Here is a 23967-nt window from a genome sequence, read left to right on the forward strand (position 1 = left end):
TGACGGGTCCAACATGCAAATTAATTTGAAGGAAGTGTGTCGGGACAGTATAAACAGATACGATGTGGTGTTTATTCCATTTTTGCATGCGAAACACCACTATGTTATTTGTTTCGGGCTGAAAAGCTCCAAAGTCGATGTGTTAGACAACCTTGGTGGTTATAAACATTTCAAAGTAAAACAACTGCCAATCATTGTATGTTTATTATATAGCATGCATGTGTGTTTATTTATTGTATGCTGATACCTACTAATTAATTTAATATTTAAATAACAACACACTTTTTGTGATTTCTTGACAGAGATATGTCATCCAGTTGTGCCGAGGCTTAGAAGTAGCAAACTAACAGGTCTGGAAATGAATTGGAGTATGTTATAATAATGTCGATTGCGGTGTGTTTCCAATTCATCACACAGAAACGATTGTGGTTTGGTGGCTGAGTTCAGTATGCAGAAATGTCAACTTAATTATCTGCGATTGAAACATATGTAAAAAATGTAGCTGGCTGATGTTAACATTTTGAGGGAGCATGTGATCAATGAAGTTTGTGCGAATGCTAGGATGGACAATGTTGAAAAAAAAAGCTGGAGGAAGGTGTGTTTTACTTGATTAGTGATAGAGTATAAAGGGTGCTCTGATTGGAATGTCTGTTTTTTGTGAGACTTTTGAAAAGGTGTATTTTGAATTTCATGTTTTGGTATCGATCGGCTATTTGAGATTTTATGTTTTCGAGTATGTTATGAATGCTAGTAATTTTTAAAAAGCAAATATTTATGTTACGATCAATGTTAATGTTTAATTTGTTTTGTTAATAGTGTAATCGTGTTTAACAAAAAAGCGTCGTGTTAGACACAAGTACAATGTGTTGCCCGAAGTCAGTAGACAACTCATATATTTAATTGGTTGTTAATGTTCAATCTTTGTTTTTATTTATTCATAGAATGTGATGTGTACTTAACAAAAGAGCAGTTTGTTAGGATGTGCAGTGTAATGGAAATTAATAAAAGTGAACACATTCAAGTTAAATCTTTGAATTGTTCAAATGAAAGAATAACAAAGCGATTAACAAAACCCGGTAAGTTTCATACAAAAAACTAGCAATATGTACAGATGAATGTTTGAATTCTATAATATAATGAACAAATGATGGGAAGAATGCAATCTTTTATAAGTAAATAAGCATCTAAAGTACAATAACCTGATTACCAAAAACAAGTTTGGTTAGTAAGGTAAAAAGTGACGAGATGAACCAAGGAAACGATTCATGTGTTTAATATATCGTATAACAACAACGCATCGAATCTTAGTAAGCAGTTGATTTAAAGTGGCATGTGTCGTTAAACTAAGTAATAGTATGATTCCAAAAACATAACACCTAGTAAATAGTGGTTTTAGTGAACGCTAAAAAACATAAGTACTTTATATAAGTTTTTGATAAAAACAACAAAAGTAATGAAATAACATAGTAATAAATTTCTTGGAGTCTTGTCACATTTACACCTGTCGTACTCTTCAGATCCAAATATTTGACATGTCCTTGGTTTCCATGGTGGTTTAGTTGTTATTTGTTCATTAACGGACTTGAAGCGTTGGATCCATAACCTTTAGTTCTAATTCCAACTGTAACATGAACAATGCCTTCAGAAGATTAGTTAATTCCCATTAAATTAGCAATCTGATCATTGTTGGGTTCAGGTTGGGGAGCCTATGCAGACTCATCTGTGTAAACCATACATCGTTGTACAAAATAACTAAACAGAGATAGCTCATCCGTTTCCCCAACACCATAGTTCTTGTTAGCATCTTGCTTAACAAACGGACCTGTAAAAGCAAATTATGTAACATATCAAGACAAACATAAAACAAGTCAAATTAAATTTCCATTAGGAGATTGTTAATGCGTCTTTGTATAACAAGTCAAATTAAATTAACATAAAACAAAAAAAAAACAAATGCACATTTATTATAACGGTATTAGTAATCAAGTAGTGCATGTAAAATAACACACACCTAATATGATACGCTACACTTAGGATTAATATGTTAAAACAACACATATGGGCTAGACAAACCTGAATATATTCTTTGTAGTGATTATGTTTAACAAAACAACACAAACAATCTGGAAAACAACACATGTGTAGGGTTGCTGCGATAAACAAACATGAATGTTTTCAGTTTATCTATTATGTTTAGGATAACCACAGAAACAATCTGGAAAGCAACACATGTGAAGAGTTGGTTTGATAAAGTGTTTACACTACGTTTAAGATTACTTTGGAAAAACAAAAACATGTTAGATAAATAAATCTGAATGTTTTCAGTTTATCTTTTATGTTTAGCATAACAACACACACAATCTGGAAAAACAACACGTCTGTAGGGTTGGTTCGATAAAGTGTGTACGTTACATTTAGGACTAATATGTAAAAGAGCATACATGTTGGCTAACAAAACCTAAATGTTTTTAGTTTTTCTTTTATGTTTAGCATAACAACACAAGCAATCTGGAAAACAACACCTTATAAGGCTGGTTCGTTAAGGTGTTGGGTCTTGTAACAAAAATTAGAAACCCTAAACTAACAAAATCAATATGTTTATCAATCGGCAACGCTTTGGTATTTGCGAACAACACAATCTAACAATAAAAGATAAACATATATACTTACCTGGTTCAACCGAATTGTCCATTCCAATAATGAAAAAACCATATGTTGTACGAATCGAGGCTGGTTTCTTATCATTGTGATGTACTGATGTGATAAAAAAACAAAACAATACACTTATTTCTAGCGTCTAACTGTTAGCATAAGATATCACGGGAAATTGTAACTGATGGTGCTTGATTACAGGAATGAAATAGATTAAATTTTACAATACAATACTGTCCTTTCTTATTTAATTATTATTTTTTATTTGCTCAATTCTGATTGGTTTTTATATTTCTCACCAAAATAACACTTTTTATTTGATCCTTCCCCTATCCACTTATCCCTCTTAATCCGTGCCATTAAAATTTATCTTTAGCAATAAATGCATAGTCTTTCCAACAAGATTAATAAATTATTTATGACCTTGAATTGGTTTATAGTTTGTGAAATAAAAAATAAATATCAAGTTATATTTAAACTACTATATAAAAATATAAGATTATAGATCCCCTCATGGCCAAAATTGAGATCCAAGTATACATATATCAAAATTATAATAAATTAAGTGAACTACTTGCAATAAACAATTATAAATAGGAAATAAATAAATCAATGATTGGTGACTTATATTTGGCGCATGCCTAAACGACGGTGTGACAAGCATACTTTCTTCAGATTATAGTTAACACATTATTATTATTTTAATTAAACGTCATTAATAAATTTGAAACTTATTTAGTGTACTTTAAATCTAATCGTAATTAACGATAAACAGTTAAATCAACTATTATGGTTTTAAAAACAAGTTTGATATTTGTATTGTTAAAACATGTTGAAATAATGATAAAATTAAATTTTTTTACGGAATGGCTCTTTTTATAAATAATTAACATAATTTAAAAAAAAAATAGTCAAAGGCTTCATGAATCCTCTTTCGTATGCCACTTGACTTAGCAAACAATCGTCATTCAATTATTTATTATAAAAAGTGAATCATCTTTTTAGTTATCATATTTTAAAATTGTAGTCTTTATTAATCCTATCATTTGGAATATGACGTAGTTTAAAGTTTAACTCTCAAAGTGAATGGCATACGTCAAACTGGTCGTTTTCAAGTTGATATGTTTAACTAAACATATCGGCCCGCTAACCTGTTCATGACCTGATAAATCCATTTTTTACAACCTGGTTAACACATATACAACTTGATCATAACTCGTCAACACACTTGACACGTTAGATAAATAGGTTAAGCGGTTTGTGTTTCAGTTGCACGATTTAAGTATGTGCAGGTTAGAATTAATGAATTAATATTTATGACACAAATAAAAATGTGGGTTATGTTCAGATTGAATAATTCAACCCGTCAACCTGACACACCGCAAGTGCATAGTCTTACTGAAAAAAATATATATATTTTTAATCTGATGCCACTCATTGATCTATACCGGCAATTAAATGATTAAAGAGAAGCTATTTAAGTGTGATCCACACGTTTATTTGGGTTTACTTGTCTTGTACAACTTAAAAGGCTGCAAGTCAAAAATATAAGTTAACAAATTAATTGACCAATAAAATATCATTCAAGAACTTACTTTTTTTTTAATCATTTTTTAAAAATGTTATAATAAAGAAAAACTAGTAAACAATTACAGGTTACAAGAAAATGCAAACTGTGGTCTCATGAAAAAAAAGTAGTGAAGAATTGAATCCATGACTTATTAGCTATACAATTTACGACCAAACAATGAGTCGAATGTAAAAGAAATAAATAATGTCGTCTCACAAGTGGAGAACACATGTTATTTAGTCGGAATGAGTCCCCCCTCCATCAATCATAACTAACACGGGTTTTAGAACCAAGCGCGAGAATTGCACAAGAATACTCATGACAACATCCCGGGAAAAATTCGAATAAAGGTGGCAATTTCAACCTATTCAAATGAGAAATGAATATGGGTTAATATATATTAGTTCAAACTAGCTATAAAAGAAAGGTCAAACATGTTAGGTTGGAAACGTGCATTCAAATGCTTCCTAAGTTCCAACCTCTTGACATGACATCATTACTTTAATAAGATTCTATAATTATATTTAATATGCTAAGTATTATACAATCCAAATATCCAATAATAGAAACTTACTTTTTATTTTATCACAAATAGAAGCATATATGTTGCTATGACTGGTAGAAAAATGAAAGGGTTTTCAAAGTAAGTTGCTATTATTGGTGAAAGTATAGTGGATGATTACACTTTACTTAACCAGTCTCGATACGGTTTTGATTTCGGCTCAGTTTGCCGGTTTTAAATAAAAGAAAATTAAAAGACGGAGTTGTTACCTAAAATAGGAAGTAATTTTTAGAAAGAGGAACCGTTGTAGCTGCAGTACATGTGAGATGCACACCGTCTGCAGTGACTGCATATGTCTCAGGATCAACCTCGATGCTAGGCAAGGCATCATTTAGCTTCATGTCAAGCTTTGTGAGATTTCTTACATTTTTCACGCTTTTCACCTTTTTATTGAGTCCATAAAACGTCTTTATATTGCAGTCCATAGCAGCCTGTTCATTATTTAGGATGTCAAGTTTCTGAATCCAGAACAGATGTAATGTAACTAACGAGGACCGGATTTTATGACCCGCCCACTTGATGCTACATAGCATGTATGCATAAGTTGAAGTTTTTCTGAAAGTACATGTTAGTGTGTGTATACCATATACATACATATATGCATGTGCACATCATCTACGTGCACGGGTCAGGTAAGTTCGGCTGCTCAAATAGAAACCCGTGAAACAACTTTATTCACATGTGAATAACATAGTTCATATGATTCCCTGTTCCAAAAAATATATTTTGGTCCCTATTTGAACTCACCCTGTATACGAGTGTGTATATGTATATGAATGTGTATACGTATATGTATATGTATAGTATATGTAGGGGTGTGTGAATGGAGGGACATGTGCATGCCTTGCTCACAAATGCAATGGAGTTGGCGCTTCCAGCCTTACCGAACGCTCCAAACATGGGCCTCATTATAACCTATAAGTAGCAAGTTGAAAAAATTAACTTTATAACCATCAGTGCGATTTGATATTCGACTAATAAAAAAATAAGGATTACCGGTTGGGGAGTAGGGATGCTTGCATTTGGATCCCCCATGTTAGCCCATGCAATATCACCTCCTTTAATCACCATTTCTGGTTTTACTCCAAAGAAAGATGGCTTCCAAATTACAAGATCAGCCAGCTTTCCAACCTGCAACAAGTTCATTTCAATTAATCATTTACATGTAGAATTGGAAAGGCTAAATTACACAAAATAGAAACAAATGTTACACTTTTTCCCGATTTAGCAACCAACTTTTATCAAGGCACTATATGTATATGCAACATGGCATTTGATTTGACATTTAGTATCATTTTGAAACATATTTTTTAAGAAAGATCATTTTAGCATTTCTGTTTCTTGCAGTTTCAGAATCTGATTATGTGCGGTTTTTTCAACATAGTTGTGTTTTCCGTTCAAGAATAAATAAACTAAAAACAGGAGTATTATAAAGCGCACCTCAACTGACCCAACATGGTCAGAAATCCCGTTAGCTATTGCTGGATTTATTGTGTATTTAGCAATGAACCGTTTAATGCGAAGGTTGTCATTATCTGGTATATTACCATCAACCGGGCCTCTTTGTAACTTCATCTTGTGAGCTGTTTGCCAAGTTCTTGTGATTACCTGTTAGCGTCAAGAACGGGTCAAAACAGGTAAATTTTGTATGGCTTGGGTTTGGCTAGACCCGCAAACACAGGCTAATTAATATCGTTACAATAGCAATATTAACATAATCCTTTGAATAAAAAAGGACTTATGAGGTTGTATAGTTCACCCCAGATTTGTATCCAGTTATGTTTATACACATATATGATCCCAGAAAATAAATGACATATTTGTTTGATAGCCAACCTCCCCAATGCGACCCATGGCTTGTGAATCAGACGATATAATGCTTATAGCCCCCATGTCATGCAAAATGTCTTCAGCAGCAATTGTTTCAGCCCGGATTCGTGACTCAGCAAATGCCACATCCTCAGGTATGTCCTTATCAAGGTGATGGCAGACCATCTGTGGAATATAGAAAAAGTATTAAAACACACAACCAACTGTTTTTTTTTTCTTTCTAAATGAACCTACCAGCATATCAAGATGTTCATCTATTGTGTTCTTAGTGTAAGGTCGTGTTGGATTTGTTGATGAGGGTAAAACATTTTTAACACCACAAACTTTAATGATATCTGGAGCATGACCACCCCCTGCACCTTCACTGAAACAAAAAGAACATATTCAGTTCAACGTGTGCAACAAAAGAGAGTACAGTTTAAGAAGAGGTAAGAAGAAGCTCTTACCTGTGGTATGTGTGAATTGTTCTATCTTTAAATGCAGCAATTGTGTGTTCAACGAATCCAGATTCATTCAAGGTGTCTGTATGGATATTAACCTATCAACATTAAACATTAGTCAAAAATTGATAACTACAAGTAACTTAAACCTTCACTTACTTTAAAAACTTATAAAAAAGTTACCTGGATATCATATTGCTCTGCAACAGTCAAACAATTATCTATAGCAGCAGGCGTGGTTCCCCAATCCTCATGGAGTTTGAGTCCCATTGCACCAGCTCTAATTATTTCATGTAGACCTTCTGGTTTAGCACTATTACCCTGAAACACATATATATCCTTTCAAATTATGAAAAAAAAGGGCCTTTCACTTACTAGCTTTCTCATTTTACCCTCAGTGATCCTTAGCATGGATCTTGCAAGCATTTTAAATCAACTGGTATCTTAAATATGTTGAGGGTAAATTTGGCATTTTCCAAATTAAAATATTCACTTATGTACAAAATTTAAATTGGAATTTATTGTGACAATTTTTAAGTAACGTCTCATTGTATCGTCTAGAAGGATGACACCTTTTATTTAGCTTTCATTTTAGGTCCTCAGTTTTAGTAGTTAGACAATTTGTTGATAGGACTTCAAAGAAGCTGTTAGTTACTACATGCTTAAGTATGTGAAATTAAAGATAAAAGAATGCACTTTTTATTCACAAAGAAGTAGATATACTTTCCCAGTAAAACCAAAATTAATTGGTAAGTCATCGGTGGCTTGCAGCATCGACTTCATATGTATAGGTCCGGGAGTACAAGTAGTTGCACGGGTCCCCTCAGCAGGTCCTGTCCCACCTCCTATCATTGTTGTGATACCTAACACCATCACATCCAAAAAACAAACTAAATAAGATTTGGGAAATCAAGTTTTATACAAGCTGCGTGTTCTTGAACCTTAAATTTGGGTAGATTTTAAGATTATTCGATTGCTATCAGAATAACAAAAGGCAAAGTTTGACCAGAGTTTATATCAAGAAAAAAGGTAGAGATGTTACCACTAGATATTGCTTCATATGCCAATTGAGGGCATATGAAGTGAACATGACAATCTATAGCGCCAGCTGTCACTATCATGCCTTCTCCAGCAATCACTTCAGTGCTCACCTGACCAAAAGATACGGATTATAACTAGAGGTGATAATTCCGCCCCATTTATGCAGAATGCGACGATGAACATAGCCTGACTTATAAGAAAGCATGTCATAGTTACCCAAACTGTACTTCTAAAGGGTGTTTAGGAACTTTTTTTTATACTCAGCTGCTTGCGTATTTTAAACTCACATTAGCAGTTTCGAAGTGCATGGGACCTGCTAATCTGCTTATTTTTTGGGTAAATGGAATCAGGATTTACTCCTACGTCACTTTACTCATAATGTTGAATTACTATTGATATATTATAATTTCCATAATCATATTTGACACACATTATATTTAAAAAAGTTTAGAGATAAAGGATAAAAGTGTTTCAGAACAACCCAACCAACTCCGTTTTGGCCCATCCCTAAAAATTGCATGTGACCCATCCCACCCATTTTGCTACCTCCAATGAAAAAGATGAACCATTTCACAACTTACCCCAATACTCATGTTATCAAGAACACGATTCATGGCATCAGGATTTCCTGATTTCCCAAGGGAAGAAATACAACCTCCTTTAATACCAATATCTGCTTTAAAAATTCCTGTATAATCAATTATCAAAGCATTTGTAATAACCGTATCCAAACAATCAGTTGCCGAATACCCGGCAGCTTGCCCCATTCCATCTCTAATAACTTTTCCACCACCAAACACACACTCGTCACCATAATGAGCAAAATCTTTTTCAACTTGTGCAAACAAGTCAGTATCGCCAAGACGAATTTTGTCACCAACAGTAGGACCGTACATATTAGCATAAGCCTCACGAGACATTTTACAAGCTAGTGGAGATTCTTCAACAATGATACCATTACTGCAATTGAATTTAAAAATAATTAGGGTCTGTTTAGTTGAACATAGTGGAGCGAGAAGGACTAGAATGAACATGATAATGAGTAAGTAATTGTACCATTTGGGCCATCATACCAACCAATATTGTCCGCTTTGCCCACGTGGAGCTCACAGAACACTAAAGAAATCGAAATATGATGTTTTAACTCCTTTACCTGGTACTAGTATCTGCTGAATTGCCAAATGCTCTTGTCATAACAGATTCCATCACTCTTTGGGCATTGAAATCACTGGCATGGTTGTCTGCAATTCCATTACCTCCTCTGATAACTTGATTACCTCCAATCCTTACAAGAGTAACAGATTTTGCATCCCCTGGCTACAAAAAGTAGGCAATAAAAAACTAAAGAAAAACTAGCAATTCTTCACTCATTGTGATTGTTATTATGGATGATACTGGTGTCTCTAAACAATAATAATGGGGATATGCAGTTAACAGGCGAGCAACACTGTAGTTAGTAAGGATAATACAGTCCTTTTACCTATATATAATTGCAGAAGATTTTTACTTCAGCGCATATGATTAAAGAAACTAAGAGACAACTAAAGAAGGGGAAATTTTCTCTATAAGCAGCATGATTCTCATACAACTAAAAATCAATTCACAATAACTATGTCCAAAACATTTGATGTATGTGCAAAATTTCAAGAAAAGTGGGGTATATTTAGCTTAATCACATATTTTCAAAGTTAATTAACTGTCCTATAATGCACCATAACTTCACCAAAAATGCTATTGAGGAACATAAGTTATTAAGTTTAAATTTTGCGAAAGAGAACTTTACAAGTGATATAGCAGATCCTGAATGGTGAGAGTATTAAAAAAACAGTCCGCAGCCCTAGCAATATGTTTTCACATTTTCCAGTAAAAAGGAGAAAAAAACTAACCTAAAAATATAAAGCTAATATGTTAAAAATTCTGACCTCAAATCGGGTAGCAGTTCCTGCTGGAATATTTAGCCTCATGCCATATGATTTTCTTCGATCAAAGATCAAACATGGATTGACCTCAATGAAATGATAATGGCTGCCAACCTGAAAATTTTGTAATCCTCATTAATATCTGATGTGTTACACACATTAATGGATACGAGTTGACAATTAGGATAAAAAAACAGAAAAGCCTTGAATTAGGTTAGCAAGCAATGATTATTATAAAATCGATGTATTCATATTATTTACTGGATATATTAACTTGAAAGGTAGCCTTAATAACACTTTTGTCGTGAAGTAGTAAAATTTATTAGAAAAGAAAACATAAAAAGGTACAAAGAAAGCCACCTGTATTGGTCTATCTCCGTCATTAGTTACTTTGATTGTTACAGCTTCCCTACCCGAATTAAGCAATATATGACCATCTCTTAAGATTAATTCACCAGGAATCATACCACCTTCTATATTTGGAAACTTTTCAAGTGAAGGGACTGTAGAAGCAACAAACTTTCCATTAGATTAGTGGCTGCAAAGGTTTTTTGTGACCATATGATAGGACCCTGATTTTGTTTAAATTAATTGGACTACTGAGTATAAATTGGTTTCTATTGAGAGACAACCGTGTATCTCAATAAACCTTAAATGTAATATTAAATCAAGCATGGTCATCTCCTAAAATTGATAATTTGATATATTATGGAGGAAATTGTCCTCTGAACAATGGCAACAGGGATAGACCAACAGTTATGAGGCAGGCAACACTTAACTTGGTAAGGATATTTTAATCCTTTTAAATATAAAGTGCACTAGCCAAATGTGTGGTGTAAGAAACAAAAAACTCACAAGGTCATGTGAGATAGGTTAAATGAATCTATAAAGTGAAAATACAGACTGCTTACCTGGAAGAAAAGACCCGTGTAAAGCTAGTTCCAAATTTCCATTCTCGCATGATATTGGATTATGTACGGTAATTAACTTTGTACCATCAGGAAACGTCCCCTCAACCTGAACAAAAGTTTAATGGTTTGGTTTTGCAATAAGAAAATTAAAAAATTAATGATTCGATGTTCCTCATATAAGGAAACACAAGTTAGCCCGCTTATGCATATAACAGTCTCATATGTGCCTCATTAAAGAATAAGCAATGCCTTATTTTACTATAAAGAAGAATTTACTAAAACCTTAAAAGAAAATCAAAAGAAGCCAAAAGTATGTTACAGGTCAACCAGACTTAACTCATTCTCCAATTCACCCATGTGACCCGCTAACAGGCCCGTCCCAACCCATATATGTTTCCACCTCTAGTTCTAAGTATCAAGTGAGGGAAAAGAGCTAATGCAAATTAAACAGAATGTAGTGCTTCTGTTTACAATAGGAAATAGGAAGATTGAGATCAAATGAAAATTAAGTCACCTGCACGGAATCTAAAAGGTGTGGAACTGCTGGAAGAACTTGTCTCCTGTTGGCAAAGAGAAAAATATTTAAGATTTGTGGACTGCCTCCAAAATTTTAATTGATTAAAGTATATTAATGCCCCAACAGGAAACTACAACAATTATTGATTTATTTCCATCAAATTTGTCCAGCACTAAACATTATTGAAGCTTCATGCATCTCCCAATACTTTCTAAAATCCATGTATGAATAATAATACTATAACAAAAGAAGTCCTGTAAGACATCAGTTTGTAAATGTAATTTACCCATCACTGAGAATACACGTGCAACAACACATCAATTGTAAAAAGACTCACCTGAACAAATACATTTGATAACTTAAAATACTTAGCTGGATCACAAAGATGAACTTGTTATAAAAACTTTAATTCCTACTCTTGTTGCATTTAAAAGCCTAATATTATGAACATCTGCAATGATACCTTATTGATAACAGAAATTCTTACTCTCATCAAATAATTTATTACAATGGGTACCTTCCTAAAAGCTGTCTCCCAACATCCATTAGTTCTGCCACACTCTTGTCGCCATCATGCACAAACTCCAAAATCTAACAACAAACAGTCACCAGCTTAAAAAAAAGAGAGATACACTGTGACTTTGGGTGAAACTGTGATATGATACGGTTTTATGTAGTTATCAATATATTTATAAGACATGAAATAAACAACTCATAGAGTTTCAAAGTAGATAGCAATCCTATTCACATCTAAATTGAACATTTCCAGTTTGACATTTAAGGTCAAGTGGACAGTAAAACTTGATAAGTGCAAACGTTACTGCGTATATCTGAACATTCGAGTTACAAGGATAGACATATACATATATAGATAGATAGATAGATAGATAGATAGATAACATAAGAGTGAAACCTAAAGTCTATTGATATTGACATTGGAGTCTGATATGGAGTGGCAGGATGCTTCCAGTTGAAACTTATTGAAACAATAAGTAGTGTATGAGAAATTAATAATAAGCAAAGAGGTATCCATATGAATAATCAAGGTCTATATGAAGCAAAATAATAAAATTAATAGTGTAACTACTAGTCATTTATTCAAAAATAAAATCATTCTACTAATGGTGCAACAGAGTAAGTATAATAATAGTAGGTACCTGAGTGGCGATAAGAGCAACAGCTTCGGGATAATTAAGGCTTAAACCACGAGGAAGGCGTTTTTGAGCCAAGTATCCGGCATTGTGTAGCATCAACTTCTCCACCTCCCGCGGTGCCAGCCTCATCTCTTCAATTCAATTCATCAACAGCAGTTAAGTTAGCGTGAAATACAATGGATAAAACTGGTTAATCAATGGATATACGTATTATAGTAGTAGTAATAATATTAAAACAAGCGATCCGAAAATAGAATTGAAATGGAACGAATTGAATTCTCACCGGCGATAACGATTGGAATTGGAGGGACGTGTGGTTGTGATAGTGATGCTCAAATTGAGACTGCGTTGACCTCACCTCGGGAAATATATTACAAAATGACTCATTGGTTTAATGAAAAGAGTACTAACTATGAAATTAAACTAACTATGAAAAGAGTAATAATAATAAACAAATTAAAGGTGATACTTATTGTTTTTATATACAGAGGAACTTCCATTTGTGTTTTATATGACTAATAATTTTGATAATTTGTTTATTATTATTATTGTTTTGGCTCGTTTTAGGATTTTTGAAAGTTAATCCTATCAGTAAAATTGTCTAATTGAGAATGTGATTTTAGGCATACCAGCACTCGATATAACAACCATAGCACTTGATATAGCAACCAAAAGAGAAATAAAAAAGAGATATATCTACCAACTTGTGTTATATTTATTTTAATGTTTTACTTTATTATTTTTTAAGTTAATGTTTTATTGTAAAAGGCTTGTTTTTTCTCTTAAGAAAATCATATATGTCGATTAATTGTGTGTGGATATGAATAATAATGTTGGCTGATATTTGTGGCATGGGCAAAGAAAAAAAAAACAAAAGCATGGACACATATGACCAATCACACTCAACTACTTTTCACCTAAGTTGGTAAATGAACTCGAATCCACCACACGACTACAAATTAGATCAGCTTTATTATATGACTCTTATTTCCACATGACTCTTGGCATAATAATAAAACATGCACATGCTTAAAAAATTGAACGAACCTTCTTTCCTCATTGAAGTTAATTCTTGAACAAAAGCAGACAAAAAGCTGGTTTGCCCGAGAGGTTAAGGGGGAAGACTTAAGATCTTCTGCACATAAGTGCGCATGGGTTCGAACCCCATAGCCAGCATGTTAATATTATTTTTGTTTAATAAACAATATTTGGCTCTTAGGGGGTGTTTGGTAGAGAGAAAAGAGGGTGGAGAATTGGATTTCCATTGTTTGGGAGAATTAGGTAGAGAATTGGGGGGATAATTGGATTTCTCTGGGAATTGGGTGTAGGCAAAAAATTGAGAAATCCAATTCTCTCCATTTTGAAGAGAAATGGAATTCTCTGTGAGCCACCATCGCTTCTCTGCTCTACTCATCTGTCTTCTCGGTGTAGGCAAAAAGTGTGTATGGTATTATTTCCATTGCTCCGACCGGCGATGATGTCCGGCACGGCGGAACCCTACTCCGTCGCGTTGCAACTAGCAACTCCGGCGATGATGTAGGCAAAAACATCCGTTCGTGTCCTACTCCGACTGGCGGAACCCTACTCCGTCGCGTCCTACTCCGACCGGCGTCCGTCCGTTCGCAACTAGCAACCCTAAATCGCGGCGGAGTGGTTGGCGGCAGCTGTGGTTTTAGTGGTTGGTGGCCGTGGTGGATTAGAAGAAGATAGAGGAGGAAGAACGGTCGCCGGAGAGAGAGAGGAGAAGGTGGAGTTGGTGGCAGCTGGAAGAGTTAGGTTGAGAGAAGGAGAATGATTTTCATTTCTTTTCTCTATTTTACCAAACAAAGGAAATGATTTTCAATTCTCCACCTATTTCCATTTCTTTCCAATTCCATTTCTCTCCTATTTCCATTTCCATTTCTTCTCATTTTTTTTCTCTGTACCAAACACCCCCTTATAGTTTTAGTTATGTACGAGTTCAATGGAAAGGAAAGATTAACGACTTGGTCAGTTGACTCATATATTAACCCCAATCATCATTATAAATTATAATGATTACAATGATATATCTTACACTTACATAAACTCATATGGAATTTCAACATTATGAAAGAAGATCGAGAATACACACTTGGAAATCAAAGCCATTCAGATATTTGTTATTATTTTTTTTTTCTCAAAATCATGGGTTCTTATACACATTGTATCAAATAAAGTTGAAATTTAATTTGGTAAAAATGCGAAGGTTTTACTATTGATCAAAATATTGTGGGTCGGTTGAGAATCAGCTTCTTAGTCGTCCCACGAGTTGCTGATAGCCCCGAGAAATGAAAACAAAGGCCTACCGGTGGGTGCTAGAGCCGCTTGGGGAAAACAAAATCGACACTCTTCAAATAAAGAAATTGAAGCCCAAATGAATAAATGAAAACTCTACGTGTCAAAGAAAAATAAAATGAGAGACTCGGCATCTTAATCATCCCACGAGTCCCTGCTAGTCACTATATCAAAAGAAAATCCAAAACTTCTATATCTATTTATTATTTTTTTTTTCTCAAAATCATGGGTTCTTATACACATTGTATCAAATAAAGTGAAAATTTTGGTAAATTCGAAGGTTTTACTATTGATCAAAATATTGAGGTTCGATTGAGAGAATTAGCTTCTTAGTCGTCCCACGAGCCGTTGATAGCCCCGTTAAGTGAAAACAAAGGCTTACTGGTGGGTGCCAGAGCCAGATAGGTAATACAAAATCGACACTCTTTAAATGAAGAAATGGAAGCCCAAAATGAAAAAATGAAAACCCTACTTGTCAAAGAAAAATAAAATGAGAGACACCATCTTAATCATCCTACGAGTCCCTGTTAGTCCCTATATCAAAAGAAAATTCAAAAAATCTATATCCATTTATTATTTTTTTATACACATTGTATCAAATAAAGTGGAAATTTTGGTAAATGCGAAGGTTTTACTATCGATCAAAATATTGAGGGTCGGTTGAGAGAATCAGCTTCTTAGTCGTCCAATGAGTCGCTGATAGCACCAATAAATGAAAACAAAAGCCTACCGGTGAGTGCTAGAGCCGCATAGGGAATACAAAATCGACACTCTTCAAATAAAGAAACGTAAGACCAAAATGAAGAAATGAAAACCCTACGTGTCAAAGAGAAATAAAATGAGTGACTCACCATCTTAATCATCTCACGAGTCCTTGCTAGTCCCTAATTAAAAGAAAATTCAAAAAATATATATCGATTTTTTTATTTTTTTACTCAATAGTTTGGGTTCTTATACACATTGTATCAAATAAAGTGGAAATTTTGGTAAATACGAAGGTTTTACTGTTGATCAAAATATTGAGGGTCGGTTGAGAGAATCAGCTTCTTAGTTATCCCGCTTGTCTCTGATAACCCCGTTAGGTGAAAACAAAGGCCTATCGGTGGGTGCTAGAGCCGCATAGGTAATACAAAATCGACACTCTTCAAATTAAGAAATGGAAGCCCAAAATGAAGAAATGAAAATCCTACGTGTCAAAGAAAAATAAAATGAGTGACTCGCCGTCTTAATCATCCCACGAGTCCCTGCTAGTTCCTAATTAAAAGAAAGTCCAAAAAATCTATATCTATTTTTTTATTTTTTTACTCAAAATTATGGGTTCTTATACACATTGTATCAAATAAAGTGGAAATTTTTGTAAATGAGAAGGTTTTACTATTAATCAAAATACTAAGGGTCGGTTGAGATAGTCAGCTTCTTAGTCGTCCCACTAGTCACTGATAGCCCCGATAAGTGAAAACAAAAGCCTACCGGTGGGTGCTAGAACCGCATAGGGAATACAAAATCGACACTCTTCAAATGAAGAAATAAAAGCCCAAAATGAAGAAATGAAAACCTTACGTGTCTAAGAAAAATAAAATGAGTGACTCACCATCCTAATCATCCCACGAGTCCATGCGAGTCCCTATATCAAAAGAAAATACAAAAATCTATATCTATTTTTTATTTTTTTTACTCAAAATTATGGGTTCTTATACACATTGTATCAAAGTAAAGTGGAAATTTTGGTAAATGTGAAGGTTTTACTATTGATCAAAATATTGAGAGTCGGTTGAGAGAATCAGCTTCTTAGTCGTCCCACGAGTCGGTGATAGCTCCTTTAAGTGAAAACAAAGGCCTACCGGTGGGTGCTAGAGCCGCATAGGGAAAACAAAGTCGACACTCTTCAAATGAAGAAATGGAAGCCCAAAATGAAGAAATGAAAACCTTACGTGTCAAAAAAAATAAAACGAGAGACTCACCATCTTAATCATCCCATGAGTCCCTGCTAGTCCTTATATCAAAAGAAAATCCAACAATTCTATTTCTATTAATTATTTTTTTTTTCAAAATCATGGGTTCTTATACACATTGTATCAATTAAAGTGGAAATTTTGGTAAATTCGAAGGTTTTACTTTTGATCAAAATATTGAGATTCGGTTGAGAGAATAAGCTTCTTAGTTGTCTCACGAGTCGTTGATAGCCCCGTTTAGTGAAAACAAAGGCATACCGGTTGGTGCTAGAGCCGCATAGGGAAAACAAAATCCACACTCTTCAAAGGAAGTAATGGAAGCCCAAAATGAATAAATGAAAACCCTACGTGTCAAAGAAAAATGAAATGAGACTTAGCATATTAATCATCCCACGAGTCCCTGGTAGTCACTATATCAAAAGAAATTCCAAAAATTCTATACCTATTTATTATTATTTTTTTCAAAATCGTGGGTTCTTATACACATTGTATCAAATAAAGTGGAAATTTTGGTAAATGCGAAGGTTTTACTATTGATCAAAATATTGAGGGTCGGTTGAAAAAATCAGCTTCTTAGTCATCCCACTAGTTGCTAATAGCCACGTAAAGTGAAAACAAAGGCCTAACGGTGGGTGTTAGAGCCGCATACTGAAAACAAAATCGGCACTCTTCAAATGAAGTAACTGAAGCACAAAATGAAAAAATGAAACCCTACGTGTCAAAGAAAAATAAAATGAGAGACTCATCATCTTAATCATCCTAGGAGTCCCTGGTAGTCCCTATATCAAAAGAAAATCCAAAAAATCTATATCCATTTATTATTTTTTTCTCAAAATCATGGGTTCTTATACACATTGTATCAAATAAAGTGGAAATTTTGGTAATGCGAAGGTTTTACTATTGATCAAAATATTGAGGGTCGGTTGAGAGAATCAGCGTCTTAGTCGTCCCACGAGTGCTGATAGCCTCGATAAGTGAAAACAAAGGTCTACTGGTGGGTGCTAGAGCCGCATAGGGAATACGAAATCAACACTTTTAAAATGAAGAAATGAAAGCCCAAAAATGAAGAAATGAAAACCCTACATGTCAAAGAAAAATAAAATAAGAGACTCACCATATTAATCATCTTACGAGTCCGTGCTAGTCCCTATATAAAAAGAAAATCCAAAAAATATATATCTATTTATTATTATTTATCTCAAAATCATGGGTTCTTATACACATTGAATCAAATAAAATGGAAAGTTTGATAAATGCGAAGGTCTAATATCGATTAAAATATTGAGGGTTGGTTGAAAGAATTAGTTTCTTAATCGTCCCACGAGTCGCTAATAGCCCCCGTTAAGTTAAAACAAAGGCCTACCGGTGGATGCTAGAGCCGCATAGGTAATACAAAATCGACACTCTTCAAATTGAAGATATGAAAACCCTACGTGTCAAAGAAAAATAAAATGAGATACTCACCATCTTAATCATCTCATGAGTCCCTGCTAATTCCTATATCAACAATGAAAATCCAAAAAATCTATATCTACTAAATATTTTTTCTCAAAATCATGAGTTCTTATACACATTGTATCAAATGAAGTGGAATTTTTTGTAAATGCGAAGGTTTTACTATTGATCAAAATATCAAGGTTCGGTTAAGAGAATCAGCTTCTTAGTCATCCCGCGAGTTGATGATAGCCCCATTAAGTGAAAACAAAGGCCTACCGGTGGGTGCTAGAGCCACATAGGGAAAACAAAATCGACACTCTTCAAATAAAGAAATGGAAGCCCAAAATGAATAAATGAAAACCCTACGTGTAAAAAATAAAATAAAATGATAGACTCATCATCTTAATCATCCCACGAGTCTCTGCTAGTCATTGTATCAAAAGGAAATCCAAAAATTCTATATCTATTTGTTATTTTTTCTCAAAATCATGGGTTCTTATACATATTGTATCAAATAAGGTGGAAATTTTGGTAAATGCGAAGGTTTTACTATTGATCAAACTATTGAGGGTCGGTTGAAAGAATCAGGTTCTTAGTCGTCCCACGGGTCGCTAATAGCCCCGTTAAGTGAAAACAAAGGCCTACCAGTGGGTGCTAGAGCCACGTAGGGATAACAAAATCGGCACTTTTCAAATGAAGAAATGGAAGCCCAAAATGAAGAAATAAAAACCATACGTGTCAAAGAAAAATAAAATGAGGGACTCACCATCGTAATCATCCCACGAGTCTCTACTAGTCCCTATATCAAAAGAAAATCCAACAATTCTATTTCTATTTATTATTATTTTTTTCAAAATCATGGGTTCTTATACACATTGTATCAAATAAAGTGGTAATTTTGGTAAATGCGAAGGTTTTACTATTGATCAAAATATTGAGAGTCGGTTGAGAGAATCAGCTTCTTAGTCGTCCCACGAGTCGCTGATAGCCCCAACAAGTGAAAATAAAGGCCTACCGGTGGGTGCTAGAGCCACATAGGGAATACAAAATCAACACTCTTCAAATGAAGAAATGGAAGCCCAAAAATGAAGAAATGAAAACCCTACGTGTCAAAGAATAATAAAATGAGAGACTCACCATCTTAATCATCCCACGAGTCCCTGCTAGTCCCTAATTAAAAGAAAATCCAAAAAATCTATATCTATTTTTTTATTTTTTTCCTCAAAATAATGGGTTCTTATGCACATTGTATCAAATAAAGTGGAAATTTTGGTAAATGCGAAGGTTTTACTATTGATCAAAATATTGAGGTTCGATTAAGAGAATCAGCTTCTTAGCCATCCCACGAGTTGCTAATAACCCCGTTAAGTGAAAACAAAGGCCTACGTTGAGTGCTAGAGCCGCATAGGGGAAACAAAATCGACACTCTTTAAATGAAGAAGTGGAAGCCCAAAATGAATAAATGAAAACCCTACGTGTCAAAGAAAAATAAAATGAGAGACACACCATGATAATCATCCTATGAGGCCCTGCTAGTCCCAATATCAAAAGAAAATCCAAAAAATCTATATTTGTTATTATTTTTTTTTCTCAAAATCATGGGTTCTTATACACATTGTATCAAATAAAGTTGAAATTTAATTTGGTAAAAATGCGAAGGTTTTACTATTGATCAAAATATTGTGGGTCGGTTGAGAATCAGCTTCTTAGTCGTCCCACGAGTTGCTGATAGCCCCGAGAAATGAAAACAAAGGTCTACCGGTGGGTGCTAGAGCCGCTTGGGGAAAACAAAATCGACACTCTTCAAATAAAGAAATGGAAGCCCAAATGAATAAATGAAAACTCTACGTGTCAAAGAAAAATAAAATGAGAGACTCGGCATCTTAATCATCCCACGAGTCCCTGCTAGTCACTATATCAAAAGAAAATCCAAAACTTCTATATCTATTTATTATTATTTTTTTTTCAAAATCATGGGTTCTTATACACATTGTATCAAATAAAGTGGAAATTTTGGTAAATTCGAAGGTTTTACTATTGATCAAAATATTGAGGTTCGATTGAGAGAATTAGCTTCTTAGTCGTCCCACGAGTCGTTGATAGCCCCGTTAAGTGAAAACAAAGGCTTACTGGTGGGTGCCAGAGCCAGATAGGTAATACAAAATCGACACTCTTTAAATGAAGAAATGGAAGCCCAAAATGAAAAAATGAAAACCCTACGTGTCAAAGAAAAATAAAATGAGAGACACCATCTTAATCATCCTACGAGTCCCTGCTAGTCCCTATATCAAAAGAAAATTAAAAAAATCTATATCCATTTATTATTTTTTTATACACATTGTATCAAATAAAGTGGAAATTTTGGTAAATGCGAAGGTTTTACTATCGATCAAAATATTGAGGGTCGGTTGAGAGAATCAGCTTCTTAGTCGTCCAATGAGTCGCTGATAGCACCAATAAATGAAAACAAAAGCCTACCGGTGAGTGCTAGAGCCGCATAGGGAATACAAAATCGACACTCTTCAAATAAAGAAACGTAAGACCAAAATGAAGAAATGAAAACCCTACGTGTCAAAGAGAAATAAAATGAGTGACTCACCATCTTAATCATCTCACGAGTCCTTGCTAGTCCCTAATTAAAAGAAAATTCAAAAAATATATATCGATTTTTTTATTTTTTTACTCAATAGTTTGGGTTCTTATACACATTGTATCAAATAAAGTGGAAATTTTGGTAAATACGAAGGTTTTACTGTTGATCAAAATATTGAGGGTCAGTTGAGAGAATCAGCTTCTTAGTTATCCCGCTTGTCTCTGATAACCCCGTTAGGTGAAAACAAAGGCCTATCGGTGGGTGCTAGAGCCGCATAGGTAATACAAAATCGACACTCTTCAAATTAAGAAATGGAAGCCCAAAATGAAGAAATGAAAATCCTACGTGTCAAAGAAAAATAAAATGAGTGACTCACCGTCTTAATCATCCCACGAGTCCCTGCTAGTTCCTAATTAAAAGAAAGTCCAAAAAATCTATATCTATTTTTTTATTTTTTTACTCAAAATTATGGGTTCTTATACACATTGTATCAAATAAAGTGGAAATTTTTGTAAATGAGAAGGTTTTACTATTAATCAAAATACTAAGGGTCGGTTGAGATAGTCAGCTTCTTAGTCGTCCCACTAGTCACTGATAGCCCCGATAAGTGAAAACAAAAGCCTACCGGTGGGTGCTAGAACCGCATAGGGAATACAAAATCGACACTCTTCAAATGAAGAAATAAAAGCCCAAAATGAAGAAATGAAAACCCTACGTGTCTAAGAAAAATAAAATGAGTGACTCACCATCCTAATCATCCCACGAGTCCCTGCGAGTCCCTATATCAAAAGAAAATACAAAAATCTATATCTATTTTTTATTTTTTTTTTACTCAAATCTATGGGTTCTTATACACATTGTATCAAAGTAAAGTGGAAATTTTGGTAAATGTGAAGGTTTTACTATTGATCAAAATATTGAGAGTCGGTTGAGAGAATCAGCTTCTTAGTCGTCCCACGAGTCGGTGATAGCTCCTTTAAGTGAAAACAAAGGCCTACCGGTGGGTGCTAGAGCCGCATAGGGAAAACAAAGTCGACACTCTTCAAATGAAGAAATGGAAGCCCAAAATGAAGAAATGAAAACCTTACGTGTCAAAAAAAATAAAACGAGAGACTCACCATCTTAATCATCCCCTGAGTCCCTGCTAGTCCCTATATAAAAAGAAAATCCAAAAAGTCTATATCTATTTATTATTTTTTTTCCTCAAAATCATGGGTTCTTATACACAACGAATCAAATGAAATGGAAATTTTGGTAAATGTGAAGGTTTTACTATCGTTCAAAATATTGAGGGTTGGTTGAAAGAATTAGCTTCTTAATCGTCCCACGAGTCGCTGATAGCCCCGTTAAGGGAAAACAAGGGTAGTTGTATGCTACGTAAGAAAATGTAAGAATAGTACCAAGTAATATTTGTATGTAAATGAAAGAACGTGTAAGAATAAATATATAAAATAATGTGTATGAAAGACGAAAGTGGACAAGTACGGGACAAAAGTATGAACAACACCTACGGATACAAATGTGTAAGAATAATCCTATAACTCGTTAAACTATAACTCACTCAGCGTAGCTGACTTTTAGTATGCACGCAGGTGAATAGAATGCGGCAGGTTGCTTGAGGGGAGGCACGTGGCAATAAAGTGAAGACTGGCATTGAAGAAAGAAGATTCACATGTCATTTATGTTATGTTTTAAGATAAGTTAAAGTATGCTAAGACAAGATTTAAGTTTTGTAATATATTGGTTGATGTTTTTATATTTTCGCAAAAAGTTTTAATTAACTCTGATTTTAGTACTGTGTTTATGAGTAAATCTGTCACACCCCGACCAACGGCGGCGGAACATGCCGAGGTGTAATGATTGTCCATAAGCACATGACACTAATTAAAGTAACAGTATTTAATAAACTCATTTCATTTCACAACATCGAAAATGTTACATAACAATTATCCATAAAATAACCATAAATAAGATATCACAAAATATGGCAAATTGATATTGTTCATTTTTACTAATATCCTAAGGTCTTTGATGTCGTTTTCTTCACAATCATAAATCAACCAAGATGCAAACCTGCAACATTTCATAAAATAAAGTTTGTCAACACAAAGGTCGGTGAGCAATTCATAAGTTTAATCATATTAGTATATAATAAAGATAGCCACAAAACTTGCATACGAAACGATAAATAAAAGTGGTAATTTGGATAAATAGATATCCCTAAACACATTAGCGACACCTTGCTATAAGCGGATGCCAAATAGTCTAGGATTTTATAGTTATCGTTAATTGCATTACGTTAACGACACCTTGCTATAAGGGGATGCCAAATAGTCTAGGATTTTATAGTTCCACCAACCAAAAGCGATAAACACATAGGCATATAAGCATAGAACACCAAATCGAGCAATTATTTAGGTAAAGTATACAACTACGTTTGTGGTTTAAGATTCAAATATAAAACATTTTGTTGAATAAGTATGAAATGTCACCCCCAAAATAAAAGATGGAAAATGGGGTATGAAGTACTCACCTTCAAGTAGTAAACTTGAAAGATGATAATTTGGAGATTTGTCGGAACGACGAGTTTAACGCACAATGCCTAAAAAGAAAAGAAGTCTTGAATTTAGAAAGGTTGTCTTGAAGGTCTTTAAACAAATTAAATGTTGAGAAATGTAAATAATTAAAGTTCAAGGTTTAAAATGTGACTATTTAAGAATTTATAATAAAAACCCTTTAAAAATGTAAGTTTGCTCGAAACCGGGTTAAAGTATCTAACCTTAATATTTACTCAACCTATGTTAAGTAATAAGATGGGTAAAATGCAAGAATGCGAATCCCTTTGGAATAAAGATACTAAAACGGGTTTTTTTTATCGAGTGTTCGGGTTGTCGGTTCGAGTCTTGATAATTGGTCAAACCCAATGTCAACTTTCCAAAATATTGAATGTTATGAGATAACTCAATAAAATTTAATAAGACTTAACCAAGTATGTAGTTCCATTGTTTTAGAACTAACAACGCACGTTAAGAGAGTGTTCGGTTTTGTCGGTCCAAACTTTGTTATGAGATCA

The 23967-nt window shown here is 34.0% G+C and overlaps 1 protein-coding gene and 1 non-coding gene across 2 annotated transcripts; one reads left to right on the plus strand and one right to left on the minus strand.

Annotated features, from left to right (window-relative positions):
- Positions 1–4980: 4980 nt before the first annotated feature.
- On the minus strand, positions 4981–12899 carry LOC143566122 (urease-like). Its single transcript, XM_077052901.1, has 19 exons — positions 12880–12899; positions 12600–12727; positions 11960–12033; positions 11440–11485; positions 10926–11031; positions 10375–10517; positions 10018–10128; positions 9249–9412; positions 8677–9055; positions 8097–8205; positions 7778–7917; positions 7238–7375; positions 7061–7152; positions 6849–6978; positions 6621–6779; positions 6225–6392; positions 5781–5915; positions 5628–5699; positions 4981–5215 (listed from the first exon to the last, which is right to left on the minus strand). The coding sequence occupies exons 2-19, from the start codon at positions 12723–12725 to the stop codon at positions 4994–4996; spliced, it is 2514 nt and encodes an 837-aa protein (XP_076909016.1). The 5' UTR covers positions 12726–12727; positions 12880–12899; the 3' UTR covers positions 4981–4993.
- A 790-nt stretch (positions 12900–13689) lies between these two features.
- TRNAL-UAA (transfer RNA leucine (anticodon UAA)) lies at positions 13690–13772 on the plus strand. The gene has a single exon. It is a non-coding gene; the product is annotated as a tRNA-Leu (tRNA).
- Positions 13773–23967: the final 10195 nt, after the last annotated feature.

This window comes from Bidens hawaiensis, unplaced genomic scaffold (genome assembly GCF_021521415.1).
Source record: "Bidens hawaiensis isolate Kalapana, Puna unplaced genomic scaffold, B.hawaiensis_p1.1 tig00022693_1, whole genome shotgun sequence".
Lineage (NCBI taxonomy): Eukaryota > Viridiplantae > Streptophyta > Magnoliopsida > Asterales > Asteraceae > Bidens > Bidens hawaiensis.

Bases quoted from the DNA above. Each gene is read 5' to 3' on its own strand.
- LOC143566122 (XM_077052901.1), bottom strand. From the start codon at position 12,725: ATGAGGCTGGCACCGCGGGAGGTGGAGAAGTTGATGCTACACAATGCC. The intron at 12,034-12,599 runs GTACCTACTATT...GTTTGTTGTTAG, and splicing joins TTGCTCTTATCGCCACTCAG to ATTTTGGAGTTTGTGCATGA. The intron at 5,216-5,627 runs GCATGCACATGT...AATAATGAACAG, and splicing joins CCATTGCATTTGTGAGCAAG to GCTGCTATGGACTGCAATAT.